The sequence below is a fragment of the Sebastes fasciatus genome, chromosome 24 (assembly GCF_043250625.1).
Source record: "Sebastes fasciatus isolate fSebFas1 chromosome 24, fSebFas1.pri, whole genome shotgun sequence".
In the NCBI taxonomy this organism is placed as follows: domain Eukaryota; kingdom Metazoa; phylum Chordata; class Actinopteri; order Perciformes; family Sebastidae; genus Sebastes; species Sebastes fasciatus.
In genome coordinates this window covers 33805-50000 of record NC_133818.1, presented here as the reverse complement: position 1 = coordinate 50000, position 16196 = coordinate 33805, and the positions used below count along the sequence as shown (strand labels likewise).

At 45.1% G+C, this 16196-nt stretch overlaps 1 protein-coding gene across 8 annotated transcripts in view; it reads left to right on the top strand.

The window, feature by feature from the left end:
• The window catches only part of LOC141762731 (formin-like protein 2), a 24741-nt gene extending 13461 nt beyond the window's left edge, over nt 1-11280 (top strand). For 2 of the 8 annotated variants that reach the window (XM_074626757.1, XM_074626759.1), the window contains exons 13-28: nt 1-124; nt 325-545; nt 952-1055; nt 1459-1650; nt 2740-2760; nt 4219-4343; nt 4454-4656; nt 5059-5293; nt 6581-6649; nt 7501-7581; nt 7669-7798; nt 7899-8059; nt 8356-8457; nt 8708-8803; nt 8902-9028; nt 9440-11280. The exon at nt 1-124 is cut by the window's left edge and continues 41 nt beyond it. In XM_074626757.1, the coding sequence (XP_074482858.1) occupies nt 1-124; nt 325-545; nt 952-1055; nt 1459-1650; nt 2740-2760; nt 4219-4343; nt 4454-4656; nt 5059-5293; nt 6581-6649; nt 7501-7581; nt 7669-7798; nt 7899-8059; nt 8356-8457; nt 8708-8803; nt 8902-9028; nt 9440-9528 (2080 nt within the window). In that variant the 3' untranslated portion in view covers nt 9529-11280. Of the gene's footprint in view, nt 125-324; nt 546-951; nt 1056-1458; nt 1651-2739; nt 2761-4218; nt 4344-4453; nt 4657-5058; nt 5294-6580; nt 6650-7500; nt 7582-7668; nt 7799-7898; nt 8060-8355; nt 8458-8707; nt 8804-8901; nt 9045-9150; nt 9262-9324; nt 9400-9439 lie in introns of those variants that run through there. The other 6 variants (XM_074626762.1, XM_074626761.1, XR_012592883.1 and 3 more) reach the window with 5 other exon arrangements.
• The last annotated feature ends 4916 nt before the right edge of the window (nt 11281-16196 follow it).

The window sequence follows — 16196 nt, the reverse complement described above, 5'->3', positions numbered from 1 at the left end:
GAAGATCGTTGAACTGGAGAAACAGCTGATGCAAACCAACAAGGAGCTGGACCACGTCCGGGTCAGTGCTGTCGCCATGGAAACCACACAAACATCTGGTCACCATGGAGACAGAAACTGTTGTGTATGATGACGCTGATGACGTCATCATATGATGGATCAATATTTCTGTTGGTGAACTAGAGAGAGAAAAGATTCCTGAAATGTTGTACTGTTCCTTTAAGTCCACACATGTCCCTCACCTGTCTCTCACCTGTCCCTCACCTGTCCCTCACCTGTCTCTCACCTGTCTCTCACCTGTCCCCCCACACCTGTTACCTGCAGGATGTGTACACCAACACCAACTCTCAGGTGCACACGTTGCGGCGGATGGTTCGGGAGAAGGACCAGACGATCCGGCGTCAGAGTCGTCTGGAGCGTCAAGCTCAGGAGGCCCAGCAGGCCGGAGGACCAGGAGCTCCTCAACCACAGAGAGGAGAGGGGGACGGGGGGGTGGGGGACTCCGCCTCCCCGTCTCCTCCACCCTGTCCCAACCTGTCCCCCAGGTGAGACACGTTCACTCATAACCTGTCCCCCAGGTGAGACACGTTCACTCTTAACCTGTCCCCCAGGTGAGACACGTTCACTCCTAACCTGTCCCCCAGGTGAGACACGTTCACTCCTAACCTGTCCCCCAGGTGAGACACGTTCACTCCGAACCTGTCCCCCAGGTGAGACACGTTCACTCCTTACCTGTCCCCCAGGTGAGACACGTTCACTCCTAACCTGTCCCCCAGGTGAGACAGGTTCACTCCTTACCTGTCCCCCAGGTGAGACAGGTTCACTCCTTACCTGTCCCCCAGGTGAGACACGTTCACTCCTTACCTGTCCCCCAGGTGAGACACGTTCACTCCTTACCTGTGACCAAAGAGTGATTGATTGATTGATTGATTGATTGATTTGTTTCCACAGTCCGGAGACCGTAGCCTATCACAGCATGGGACCCGTGATGGGCGGAGCTCCAGGGATGCCGGTCCCGCCCCCTCCTCCTCCTCCTCCACCAATGCCAGGCACAGGTGAGTTTCAGCTCCCACCAATGCCAGGCACAGGTGAGTTTCAGCTCCACCAATCAGAACGCTGCTTTCATCAAATGCAGCAGAAACACAATCATGATGCTACTACTGCCACCAAATACTAGCAGTACTCTGTAACACCATCACTGAAGGATAATACTAGCAGTACTCTGTAACACCATCACTGAAGGATAATACTAGCAGTACTCTGTAACACCATCACTGAAGGATAATACTAGCAGTACTCTGTAACACCATCACTGAAGGATAATACTAGCAGTACTCTGTAACACCATCACTGAAGGATAATACTAGCAGTACTCTGTAACACCATCACTGAAGGATAAACGTTGAGTAAACAGGAACCTGCTTTCTTTCTTTCTTCTTCTTGTCTTTGTCTTTAAAGTGTCCAACGGGTCATACCCTGCACCTCCTCCCCCCGCTCCTCCTCCTCCACCTCCTCCACCGCCTCCTCCATGTCGGACCAGCGAGCTCTCCTCCTCCTCCGTCCCCATGCCCCCCCCTCCTCCCCCGGTGGCCCCCCCTCTACCGGGGTCGGGGGGGTTGCCAACGGTCATCTTTAACTCGGGACTGGCAGGTGAGTCTGCACACAACATATATATACTATACTATACTATAGTATACTGTATAGTATTACTAGTATAGTATAGTATACTATACTAGTATAGTATACTAGTGGGCTGACCTTGACACGGACAACAGACAGAGCAGGATGACCTCGACACAACTGGAGAGGAAAGACGGTGACAGAAGACTCTGGAGGACTGTCCTCCATGAAGGAGCGACAGGCTTTGAATAAATACTACTGTATACTATACTATAATATACTACTGTGTACTAGTATACTCAGTTTAATATGAAGTATACTAGAGTATAGTCACTGATGTAATCACCGTCACTGATGGAGTACTGACTGGAGTACGTCACTGATGGAGTACTGACTGGAGTACGTCACTGATGGAGTACGTCACTGATGGAGTACGTCACTGATGGAGTACATCACTGATGGAGTACATCACTGATGGAGTACGTCACTGATGGAGTACTGACTGGAGTACGTCACTGATGGAGTACGTCACTGATGGAGTACGTCACTGATGGAGTACATCACTGATGGAGTACATCACTGATGGAGTACATCACTGATGGAGTACATCACTGATGGAGTACTGACTGGAGTACGTCACTGATGGAGTACGTCACTGATGGAGTACGTCACTGATGGAGTACATCACTGATGTAGTACATCACTGATGGAGTACATCACTGATGGAGTACATCACTGATGGAGTACGTCACTGATGGAGTACATCACTGATGGAGTACATCACTGATGGAGTACTGACTGGAGTACGTCACTGATGGAGTACGTCACTGATGGAGTACGTCACTGATGGAGTACGTCACTGATGGAGTACATCACTGATGGAGTACTGACTGGAGTACGTCACTGATAGAGTACATCACTGATGGAGTACGTCACTGATGGAGTACGTCACTGATGGAGTACATCACTGATGGAGTACATCACTGATGGAGTACTGACTGCAGTACATCACTCATGGAGTACATCACTGACGGAGTACATCACTGACGGAGTACTGACTCCGTTGTTGGTAAATGTGAACTATAATCTAACTTGTTGTTTCTGTCGTTCTGCTGCCAGAGGGTTCCCTCAAGTTATTCTGTACGTTTCTTTATAATCTTATAAACATCTTTACATTCCTCCATCACCCTCCGTCACCATCCGTCACCCTCCGTCACCATCCGTCACCCTCCGTCATTCTCCGTCACCCTCCGTCATCCTCCGTCACCCTCCATCATCCTCCATCACCCTCCGTCATCCTCCGTCACCCTCCGTCACCATCCGTCATCCTCCGTCATCCTCCGTCACCCTCCGTCATCCTCCGTCACCCTCCGTCATCCTCCGTCATCCTCCGTCACCCTCCGTCACCCTCCGTCATCCTCCGTCACCCTCCGTCATCATCCGTCATCCTCCGTCTCTCTCTCACTCATCTTCAACCTGTTATCCGGGGTCAGGTCGGGGGGGATGCCAAACTTCCCTTTCCCGGGCCACATGAACCAGCTGTGACTGGGGATCCCGAGTCGTTCCCAGGCCAGTGTGGAGATATAATCTCTCCACCTAGTCCTGGGTCTTCCCCGTGGCCTCCTCTCAGCTGGTCGTGCCTGGAACACCTCCCTAGGATGTTGAACCACCTCAGCTGCTCCTTTCAACGCAAAGGAGTAGCAGCTCTACTCCGAGTCCCTCACGGATGACTGAGCTTCTCACCCTATCTCTAAGGGAGACGCCAGACACCCTCCTGAGGAAACACATTTTGGCCGCTTGTACCCGCGATCTAGTTCTCTGGGTCCTGACCGAGTCCTCATGACCAGAGGTGAGAGGAGGAACTGAGACTGACCGGTAGATCTAGTTCTTTAGGTCCTGACCGAGTCCTCATGACCAGAGGTGAGAGGAGGAACGGAGACTGACCGGTAGATCTAGTTCTTTAGGTCCTGACCCAGTCCTCATGACCAGAGGTGAGAGGAGGAACGGAGACTGACCGGTAGATCTAGTTCTTTAGGTCCTGACCCAGTCCTCATGACCAGAGGTGAGAGTAGGAACGGAGACTGACCAGTAGATCTAGTTCTTTAGGTCCTGACCCAGTCCTCATGACCAGAGGTGAGAGGAGGAACGGAGACTGACCGGTAGATCTAGTTCTTTAGGTCCTGACCCAGTCCTCATGACCAGAGGTGAGAGGAGGAACGGAGACTGACCGGTAGATCTAGTTCTTTAGGTCCTGACCCAGTCCTCATGACCAGAGGTGAGAGTAGGAACGGAGACTGACCAGTAGATCGAGAGCTTTGCCTTCCGGCTCAGCTCTCTTTTCGTCACAACGGTGCGGTAAAGCGAATGCAATACCGCCCCGCTGCTCCAATTCTCCGGCCAATCTCAGGTTCCATCGTCCCCTCACTCGCCAACAAGACCCCGAGGTACTTGAACTCCTTCACTTGGGGTAAGGACTCATTCCCTAACCGGAGCAGGCATCATCCTCCATCATCCTCTTCTATTCATCCTCCATTGTCCTGTCTCCCTGCTCACCTGTCTCCCTGCTCACCTGTCTGTCTCTCTCTCCATGTGGTGCAGCGGTGAAGATCAAGAAGCCGATCCAGACCAAGTTCAGGATGCCGGTGTTGAACTGGGTCGCCCTGAAGCCGAGTCAGATCAACGGGACAGTCTTCAACGACATCGACGACGAGGCCATCCTGCAGGTAACACACATTATATATACAGTATATACATATATGTATATATACTATGTACTGTATATATATTAACCCTAACCTGTCCATCTCTCTCTCTGTACCCGTCTGTCTCTCAGGACCTGAACGTGGAGGAGTTTGAGGAGCTGTTTAAGACGAAGGCTCAGGGTCCGGCGGTGGACTTGACTCTGTCCAGACAGAAACTTCCTCAGAAAGCTCCGTCCAAAGTTTCTCTGCTGGAGGCCAACCGGTCCAAGAACCTGGCCATCACTCTGAGGAAGGCCGGCCAGGGGCCAGAGGTCATCTGTCGCGCCATCCACACGTAAGTCCACCAGTAACTCTACCAGTAACTCTACCAGTAACTCCACCAGTAACTCCACCAGTAACTACCAGTAACTCCACCAGTAACTCTACCAGTAACTCCACCAGTAACTCTACCAGTAACTCTACCAGTAACTCCTCCAGTAACTCTACCAGTAACTCCACCAGTAACTCCACCAGTAACTCTACCAGTAACTACCAGTAACTACCAGTAACTCCACCAGTAACTCTACCAGTAACTCCACCAGTAACTCTACCAGTAACTACCAGTAACTACCAGTAACTCCACCAGTAACTCCACCAGTAACTCTACCAGTAACTCCACCAGTAACTCTACCAGTAACTACCAGTAACTACCAGTAACTCCACCAGTAACTCCACCAGTAACTCCGTGTTTCTGCAGGTTCGACCTGCGGACGGTTCGGGTGGACTTCGTGGAGTGTCTGATGCGGTTCCTGCCGACGGAGGCGGAGGTGAAGCTCCTCCGTCAGTACGAGAGGGACAGAAAACCTCTGGAGAACCTGAGCGATGAAGATCGATTCATGATGCAGTTCAGTCGCATCGAACGACTCAATCAGCGCATGTCAATCATGACCTTCATGGGCAACTTCACCGACAACGTCCAGATGTTAACGCCGGTAAGACAGACAGGTAGAGAGACAGACAGGTAGAGAGACACACATGTAGAGAGACAGACAGGTAGAGAGACAGACAGGTAGAGAAACAGACAGGTAGAGAGACACACATGTAAACAGACAGGTAGAGACAGACGGGTATAGAGACAGACAGACAGGTAGAGACAGACAGGTAGAGAGACACACATGTAGAGAGACAGACAGGTAGAGAGACAGACAGGTAGAGAGACAGACAGGTAGAGAGACACACATGTAAACAGACAGGTAGAGACAGACGGGTATAGAGACAGACAGACAGGTAGAGACAGACAGGTAGAGAGACAGACAGGTAGAGAGACAGACAGGTAGAGAGACACACATGTAGAGAGACAAACAGGTAGAGAGACAGACAGGTAGAGACAGACATGTAGAGAGACAGACAGGTAGAGAGACAGACAGGTAGAGAGACAGACAGGTAGAGACAGACATGTAGAGAGACAGACAGGTAGAGAGACAGACAGGTAGAGAGACAGACAGGTAGAGACAGACGGGTATAGAGACAGACAGACAGGTAGAGAGACAGACAGGTAGAGAGACAGACAGGTAGAGACAGACGGGTATAGAGACAGACAGACAGGTAGAGAGACAGACAGGTAGAGAGACAGACAGGTAGAGACAGACGGGTATAGAGACAGACAGACAGGTAGAGAGACAGACAGGTAGAGACAGACGGGTATAGAGACAGACAGACAGGTAGAGAGACAGACAGGTAGAGAGACAGACAGGTAGAGACAGACGGGTATAGAGACAGACAGACAGGTAGAGAGACAGACAGGTAGAGTCAGAGGTAGAGACACAGACAGGTAGAGAGACAGACAGGTAGAGACAGACGGGTATAGAGACAGACAGGTAGAGACAGACAGGTAGAGAGACAGACAGGTAGAGACAGACAGGTAGAGAGAAAGACAGGTAGAGTCATAGGTAGAGACACAGACAGGTAGAGAGACAGACATGTAGAGACAGACAGGTAGAGAAACAGACAGGTAGAGAGACACACATGTAGAGACAGACAGGTAGAGAGAAAGACAGGTAGAGTCAGAGGTAGAGACACAGACAGGTAGAGAGACACACATGTAGAGACAGACAGGTAGAGAGAAAGACAGGTAGAGTCAGAGGTAGAGACACAGACAGGTAGAGAGACAGACAGGTAGAGACAGATGTGTAGAGAGACAGACAGGTAGAGAAACAGACAGGTAGGGAGACAGACAGGTAGATTTGACCTGTCTCACTCTCTTGTCTCCGTCCTCTCAGCAACTTCACGCCATGATCGCTGCTTCAGTTTCTATAAAATCGTCTCAGAAGCTGAAGAAGATCCTGGAGGTCAGTCTGTCTTTATATATACAAGTATATATATATATATAAATATATACAGTATGAGTACATAGTATTCTATATATATATATATATACAGTATGAGTACATAGTATTCTATATATATAAATATACAGTATGAGTACATAGTATTCTATATATATATATATAAATATATAGTATGAGTACATAGTATTCTATATATATATATAAATATACAGTATGAGTACATAGTATTCCATATATATATATATAAATATACAGTATGAGTACATAATATTATATATATATATAAATATACAGTATGAGTACATAGTATTCTATATATATATATATAAATATACAGTATGATTACATAGTATTCTATATATATATAAATATACAGTATGAGTACATAGTATTCTATATATATATATAAATATACAGTATGAGTACATAGTATTCTATATATATAAATATACAGTATGAGTACATAGTATTCTATATATATATAAATATACAGTATGAGTACATAGTATTCTATATATATAAATATACAGTATGATTACATAGTATTCTATATATATATAAATATACAGTATGAGTACATAGTATTCTATATATATAAATATACAGTATGATTACATAGTATTCTATATATATATAAATATACAGTATGAGTACATAGTATTCTATATATATATATAAATATACAGTATGATTACATAGTATTCTATATATATAAATATACAGTATGAGTACATAGTATTCTATATATATATAAATATACAGTATGAGTACATAGTATTCTATATATATAAATATACAGTATGAATGAGTGTGCGTGTGAAACTACTACGATGATGATGATGGTGTTGCAGATCATCTTGGCTCTGGGGAACTACATGAACAGCAGTAAGAGAGGAGCTATTTACGGATTCAAACTGCAGAGTTTAGACCTGGTAAGACCTACTACTACTACTACTATTATATCTATAGATAACATAATATACTATAACATAATATAATATAATGTGTTTGTGTTTCAGCTGCTGGAGACGAAGTCGACCGACAGGAAACAGACGTTGCTTCATTACATCGGCAACGTGATCCGAGAGAAATATCCGGCTAAGAGTCTGTTTTACAACGAGCTGCACTACGTGGACAAGGCTGCTGCAGGTGAGTCTGTCAGCCAATCAGAGCACTGCAAACACATCACACGACCTCACCGGGTTGTCCTAACCTGGTTGTCCTCACCTGGTTGTCCTCACCTGTGTAGTGAGTCTGGAGAACGTGCTGTGTGATGTGAAGGACCTGCAGCGCGGCATGGAGCTCACCTGGAGGGAGTTTAGTGTTCAACACAACGCCACGCTCAAAGACTTCATAAGCAGGCACGAATCACGACTCAGCAAACTGCTGGAGGACGCACGCATCGCTGAGGTGAGACAACACACCAGACAAAGTAATCTATTACAAGCTTTAAGTTCCAGTCACCATGGCGACCGCTCAGATCATCTTCATCACCAACAACAGACAGCGTCTGAACGGAGTCATGACTGCTCTCATCATCGTGGTTCAACAAACACTCTAGAACATCTGAATAGAAACAAAACTAAAATACATACGTACATTTTCTCTGATGTCGATGACATCACTTTTAGTCGTCCAATCACAGTGCAGCAGAAAGACGTAGAAGTATGAGCTGCTTCTAATGTGGTGGTTTTGTTTGGATTCAGGACGCGTTTGAAGACGTGGTGAAATTTTTCGGCGAGAGCTCCAAGACAATGCCGCCATCCGTCTTCTTCCCCATCTTCGTTCGCTTCATTAAGGCATACAGGGTGAGTAACCTCAACACATCTCAGGCCCCGCCTCCTCTGCGGGGGCGTGGCCTGTGGGTATGAAGCCCCGCCTCCTCTACGGGGCGTGGCCTGTGGGTATGAAGCCCCGCCTCCTCTACAGGGCGTGGCATGTGGGTATGAAGCCCCGCCTCCTCTACGGGGCGTGGCCTGTAGGTATGAAGCCCCGCCTCCTCTACGGGGCGTGGCCTGTGGGTATGAATCTAACACGGAAGTGTTTTTGTGTGTGCAGCTGGCGGAGGACGAGAACGAGCAGCGGAGGCGTCAAGAACAAATGTTACTGGAGAAACTGGAGCAGGAGGAGCAGCAGGAGGAGGAGGAGACCAAGGTGAGACCCTGACCTCTGACCTTTCACACAGGTGGAACACCTGCTGAGTCATTGTGACCTCTACAGGTGTTAACGTTGTCCCCCCTCCTTCCCCCCAGTCTCCCTCCCACAGGGGGGGGAAGCGGCCACAGCAGGAGCTGCTCACAGAGCTCCGACGACGACAAGGAAAAGACAGTCGCCATGTTTACGAAGGGAAGGACGGCGCCATAGAGGACATCATCACAGGTAAACACAGTCACAGGTAAACGCCTTGTCACAGGTAAACCCCTTGTCACAAGTAAACGCCTCGTCACAGGTAAACGCCTTGTCACAGGTAAACACAGTCACAGGTAAACGCCTCGTCACAGGTAAACGCCTCGTCACAGGTAAACACAGTCAAAGCTAAACGCCTCGTCACAGGTAAACGCCTCGTCACAGGTAAACGCCTCATCACAGGTAAACACAGTCACAGCAAAACGCTTCGTCACAGGTAAACGCCTTGTCACAGTTAAACACAGTCACAGGTAAACGCCTCGTCACAGCTAACCGCCTCGTCACAGGTGAACAGGTTATTACAGGTGAACACGTCGTCTCACATCAGACCAGGTGTTTTCTGGCTGTCGTCTGATTGGCTGTTTTGTTTTTTCTCACCTGCAGCTCTGAAGACCGTCCCCTTCACAGCGCGATCAGCCAAACGAAGCTCTCGCTTCTTCTGTGACCCCGCCCACTCCGAGGAGCACTACTGAGAGAGAGAGAGAGGCATTACATCATGGAAAGAGATGACATCATAGAGAGAGATGACATCATAGAGAGTTGAGTTTATACGTCAGCATGTTTGAGGATGACGTCATGTCTTCTTCGGCTGGCCACACCCACTTCTAATCGATGGGACCAATTAGCACTTTGAACATTTCTGATGGATGTGAACTGATGACATCATGTTTTATATGTTATTTTATTGGTCAGTTTGTGCACAGACCAGGTTCCCAGACACCACCTGACCTCTGACCTCTGACCTCTGACCTGGCTGTCAAACCAAACTCCATTAAAAATTTGGTAATTTAAAGTATCTTGACACAGAGACCCAGACTCCTGGTTCTGGGTCAGCAGGTCTGTGGTTCTATGGTTGTTCTGGGTTCCTTCAATCTGTGTTTTTAACTGGATCTTGTACAGGGTTCTACTCCTTTCAGTACATTGTGTTCTGCTGTGTTCTATTGTATTTACTAGCCTTACCAGAGCCAGGGACACATTGACCTACATTATGAACAGAGCTCTGGTTCTGATCTGTGACTCTGGCTCGACCCCGTCACCTTCCTGAAACTGACCCGTCCTTTCAATGCATTTCCTCTGAAGTCCAGTTGGCTCGGACCGGAGCCACACCAGCAGAACCATCTACTTAAAACAACAGTGACATGATAGAAGTACTGAACGGGAGTTCTGGTCTTAAAAGTAGTCATCCGAAGTCACACTCATGTCGCAGTGAGGCGGCGCTGTAGCAGACAACGGAACAAGGAAACGCAGCCCAGTTGGACCGGTTGGACCGGTTGGACCAGTTGAGCCAGCTGGACCGTTTGGACCGTTTGGACCAGTTGGACCAGTTGGACCGGTTGGACCAGTTGGACCAGTTGGTTGGACCGGTTGGACCGGTTGTTGGACTGGTTGGACCGGTTGGACCAGTTGGACCGGTTGGATCGGTTGTTGGACTGGTTGCACCGGTTGCACCGGTTGGACCAGTTGGACCGGTTCTCCAACATGAACACCGTCTGAAACGATTAAACGTGTTTCAGGTTTAAATTAAGAGACGACAAACTGACCTGATTCATGATGAAAGTCTTCAGTCTGTGGACGTGAGGTCAGTCTGCTGGTGAGGCTTCGGGTCGGGACACACCTAGAAGGACCCAAAGAGACACACCTGTAAAAAGATGGACAGAGACTTACATAGAAACATCTGGGCAAGTCTGGACAGAATGGACATACCTGGACCAACAGGATAACCCCAGACAGACCTGGAAAGTGCTTTACAAATATGGACAGACCTGTAGAGATGTCCCTCAAGGTTTCCTGGTGTCCCCGTGGAGTGTCCAGCCTCGACTGAAGACCTGGACAGACCCACTGTGTTGTCCTTCCAGGTCTCCTGCAGAGTTGTCCTACAGTGTTTCTGTCTTCTGGAGTGTCTGTGGAGAGTCCGGTCTCATACTGAAGACAGTCTCTGATGTGTCTGGACCATCAACACCTCATTAACCCCCCGTCCCCTACCCCCCCCCCGTCCCCTGTCTCCCCCGTCCTCAACCGTCCCCTCTTCATTTCAGACCTTAAAACATGATTTCAAGTCAAAGCAAGACAAAAAAAAGTGAAACAGCACAAAGTTTTCTACGTGTACAAACATTTTATAGAAAGCTGTGTAGCGTCGCTCGTAAACTGTTCAGTGTTTGTTGGTTGTTGGTGATTCTGATTCTGGTTCTGCACTCGGTGGTGTAAATAAAACGCACCCCGTCTACAAGAAGTCTGTCTGCTTTATATTATTAGTAAGATTACATTAGTGATTATTATTAACAGGAACGTAACTACTCTGAGTTTAACATTAATATAACTACTCTGAGTTTAACATTAATATAACTACTATGAGTTTAACATTAATATAACTACTATGAGTTTAACATTAATATAACTACTATGAGTTTAACATTAACATAACTACTATGAGTTTAACATTAATATAACTACTATGAGTTTAACATTAATATAACTACTATTAGTTTAACATTAATATAACTACTCTGAGTTTAACATTAATATAACTACTCTGAGTTTAACATTAATATAACTACTATGAGTTTAACATTAATATAACTACTATGAGTTTAACATTAATATAACTACTCTGAGTTTAACATTAATATAACTACTCTGAGTTTAACATTAATATAACTACTATGAGTTTAACATTAATATAACTACTCTGAGTTTAACATTAATATAACTACTATGAGTTTAACATTAATATAACTACTCTGAGTTTAACATTAATATAACTACTCTGAGTTTAACATTAATATAACTACTATGAGTTTAACATTAATATAACTACTCTGAGTTTAACATTAATATAACTACTCTGAGTTTAACATTAATATAACTACTATGAGTTTAACATTAATATAACTACTCTGAGTTTAACATTAATATAACTACTATGAGTTTAACATTAATATAACTACTATGAGTTTAACATTAATATAACTACTATGAGTTTAACATTAATATAACTACTATGAGTTTAACATTAATATAACTACTCTGAGTTTAACATTAATATAACTACTATGAGTTTAACATTAATATAACTACTCTGAGTTTAACATTAATATAACTACTCTGAGTTTAACATTAATATAACTACTATGAGTTTAACATTAATATAACTACTATGAGTTTAACATTAATATAACTACTCTGAGTTTAACATTAATATAACTACTCTGAGTTTAACATTAATATAACTACTCTGAGTTTAACATTAATATAACTACTCTGAGTTTAACATTAATATAACTACTATGAGTTTAACATTAATATAACTACTCTGAGTTTAACATTAATATAACTACTATGAGTTTAACATTAATATAACTACTATGAGTTTAACATTAATATAACTACTCTGAGTTTAACATTAATATAACTACTCTGAGTTTAACATTAATATAACTACTCTGAGTTTAACATTAATATAACTACTATGAGTTTAACATTAATATAACTACTATGAGTTTAACATTAATATAACTACTCTGAGTTTAACATTAATATAACTACTATGAGTTTAACATTAATATAACTACTATGAGTTTAACATTAATATAACTACTCTGAGTTTAACATTAATATAACTACTATGAGTTTAACATTAATATAACTACTATTAGTTTAACATTAATATAACTACTCTGAGTTTAACATTAATATAACTACTATGAGTTTAACATTAATATAACTACTATGAGTTTAACATTAATATAACTACTATGAGTTTAACATTAATATAACTACTCTGAGTTTAACATTAATATAACTACTCTGAGTTTAACATTAATATAACTACTATGAGTTTAACATTAATATAACTACTATTAGTTTAACATTAATATAACTACTATTAGTTTAACATTAATATAACTACTATGAGTTTAACATTAATATAACTACTATTAGTTTAACATTAATATAACTACTATGAGTTTAACATTAATATAACTACTATGAGTTTAACATTAATCAAATCAAATCAAATCAATTTATTTTTCCATCCATCTTCAACCGCTTATCTGGGATCGGGTCGCGGGGGCAACAGCTCCAGCAGGGGACCCCAAACTTCCCTTTCCCGGGCCACATTAACCAGCTCTGACTGGGGGATCCCGAGGCGTTCCCAGGCCAGAGTAGAGATATAATCTCTCCATCTAGTCCTGGGTCTTCCCCGTGGTCTCCTCCCAGCTGGTCGTGCCTGGAACACCTCCCAAGGGAGGCGCCCAGGAGGCATCCGTGCTAGATGCCCGAACCACCTCAACTGGCTCCTTTCGACGCAAAGGAGCAAGGACTCTACTCCGAGTCCCTCACGGATGACTGAGCTTCTTACCCTATCTCTAAGGGAGACGCCAGCCACCCTCCTGAGGAAACCCATTTCGGCCGCTTGCACCCGCGACCTCGTTCTTTCGGTCATGACCCAACCCTCATGACCATAGGTGAGAGTAGGAATGAAGATTGAACGGTAGATCGAGAGCTTTGCCTTCCGGCTCAGCTCTCTTTTCGTCACAACGGTGCGGTAAAGCGAATGCAATACCGCCCCTGCTGCTCCGATTCTCCGACCAATCTCACGTTCCATCGTCCCCTCACTCGCGAACAAGACCCCGAGATACTTAAACTCCTTCACTTGGGGTAAGGACTCATTCCCTACCCGGAGTAGGCAAACCACCGGTTTCCTGCTTTTATTTATTTTAATTTATTTTTGTATAGCGTCAAATCACAACAGAAGTTATCTCAAGACGCTTTATATATAGAGCAGGTCTATGACCGTACACCAGAGCTTAGAGACCCAACAGGATCCACCAAGCGCACTGTGGCCAGGAACAACTCCCCGATTACTGGGAAGAAACCTGGAGCAGAACCGGGCGCAGGGCGGGCGGCCATCTGCCGAGACCGGCTGGGGGGACAGATAGATAGAGAGAGAGAGAGAGAGAGAGAGAGAGAGAGAGAGAGAGAGAGAGAGAGAGAGAGAGAGAGAGAGAGAGAGAGAGAGAGAGAGAGAGAGATAGAGAGAGAGAGATATAGAAGCAGCCACAATAGCAGTCTAGCCGCTGTAATAACTAATACAAGTAGGGCTGATAACACAAAACCAATAGTGGTGGATGGAAAGAGTGATAATACAACTATTGGAAAGCCAGCACTGTCCAGCATCTCTCCTCAGTACGTCCATGTGTATTGGTGTGGGACGTCCCTGCGATCGATGCCCGTGCGTTGGTTCCTGCAGCATCAGCATGCTTGCTGGGAGCTCTTGATGTCTTTGGCAGTGATTGAGAAGTGTTATTCTCCAGGCTGCCACATTGTCATTAGGTGTTGGAAATCCCTCGTTAGCATTGGTAGTCCCTCGTACAGACGTAGTTAATTAGGGATGGTAGCAGTTGGTGTCAAGCAGGCACCGACGCGGCAGCAGATGCAGCCACAATACCGGAGACCACCAAGATCCAGGTGAAACCCTGCTCCAAGTGTACCCATGCTCCAGGTATAACCTCGCTCCCTGGTGTGATCCCGCTCCAGGTATGACCTCACTCCAGGTGTGACCCCGCTCCACGGTTAGCTGCGAGACAAGGAGGCACAAGGACTCCCGGGAAGGAATGAAGTTAGTAACAACATGGACATGGGACATGAGTATATACAGAAGGAGAGGGGAGCTCAGTGTGTCATAGGAAGTTCCTTATGACAGTGTGTCATAGGAAGTCCCCCGGCAGTCTATGCCTATAGCAGCTTAAGTATAAGCGTTATCAAAGAGGAAAGTCTTTAGCCTACTCTTAAATGTAGAGACGGTGTCTGCCTCCCGGACTGAAACTGGGAGCTGGTTCCAGAGAAGAGGAGCTTGATAGCTGAAGGCTCTGGCTCCCATTCTACGTTTGGAGACTCTAGGAACCTCAAGTAACCCTGCATTCTGTGAGCGCAGTGCTCTAGTGGGGTAGTAGGGTACTATGAGCTCTTTAAGATATGATGGGGCCTGACCGTTTAGCGCTTTGTAGGTGAGGAGGACGATTTTAAAATCTATTCTGGATTTTACAGGCAGCCAGTGCAGAGAAGCTAATACAGGCGTAATATGATCTCTTTTTCTAGTTCTAGTCAGTACACGTGCTGCAGCATTCTGGATCAATTGGAGAGTCTTAAGAGACTTATTGGAGCAGCCTGATAATAAGGAATTGCAGTAATCGAGTCTAGAGGTAACAGTTTTGACACAGGATGTGCCTGATCTTCGCAATGTTACGTAGATGAAAGAAGGCAGTCCGTGAGGTTTGTTTTATGTGAGAGTTAAAGGACATATCCTGGTTGAAGACAACTCCCAGGTTCCTTACGGTGGTGCTGGAGGCCAGGGCAATGCCATCTAAAGTAACTATATCATTAGATAATTTGTTTCGGAGGTGCTCAGGGCCTAGTACAATAACTTCAGTTTTATCTGAGTTTAACATCAGGAAATTGCAGGTCATCCAGGTTTTTATGTCCTTAAGGCATGCTTGAAGTTTAGTTAACTGGTTTGTTTCGTCTGGCTTGATTGATAGATATAATTGGGTATCATCTGCATAACAATGAAAGTTTATGGAGTGTTTTCTAATAACATTGCCTAAGGGAAGCATATATAAGGTAAATAGAATTGGTCCAAGTACAGAACCCTGTGGAACTCCGTGACTAACTTTGGCGTACATGGAGGACTCATCGTTGACATGTACAAACTGAGATCGATCTGATAAATAGGACTTAAACCAACTTAGTGCAGTTCCTTTAATGCCAATTAAATGTTCCAGTCTTTGTAATAGGATGTCATGGTCAATGGTGTCGAAAGCAGCACTGAGATCTAGCAAGACAAGTACAGAGACAAGTCCTTTGTCCGATGCCATTAGAAGGTCATTTGTAATTTTCACTAGTGCTGTCTCTGTGCTATGGTGCACTCTAAATCCTGACTGATAATCCTCGAATAAATGATTGTTCTGTAGAAAGTCACACAGCTGACTGGCAACTACTTTTTCGAGTATTTTGGAGGTAAAGGGAAGGTTAGATATAGGTCTATAGTTGGCTAGGACCTCTGGATCAAGAGTGGGTTTTTTAAGAAGAGGTTTAATTACAGCTACTTTAAAGGACTGTGGTACATAGCCTGTTAGTAGAG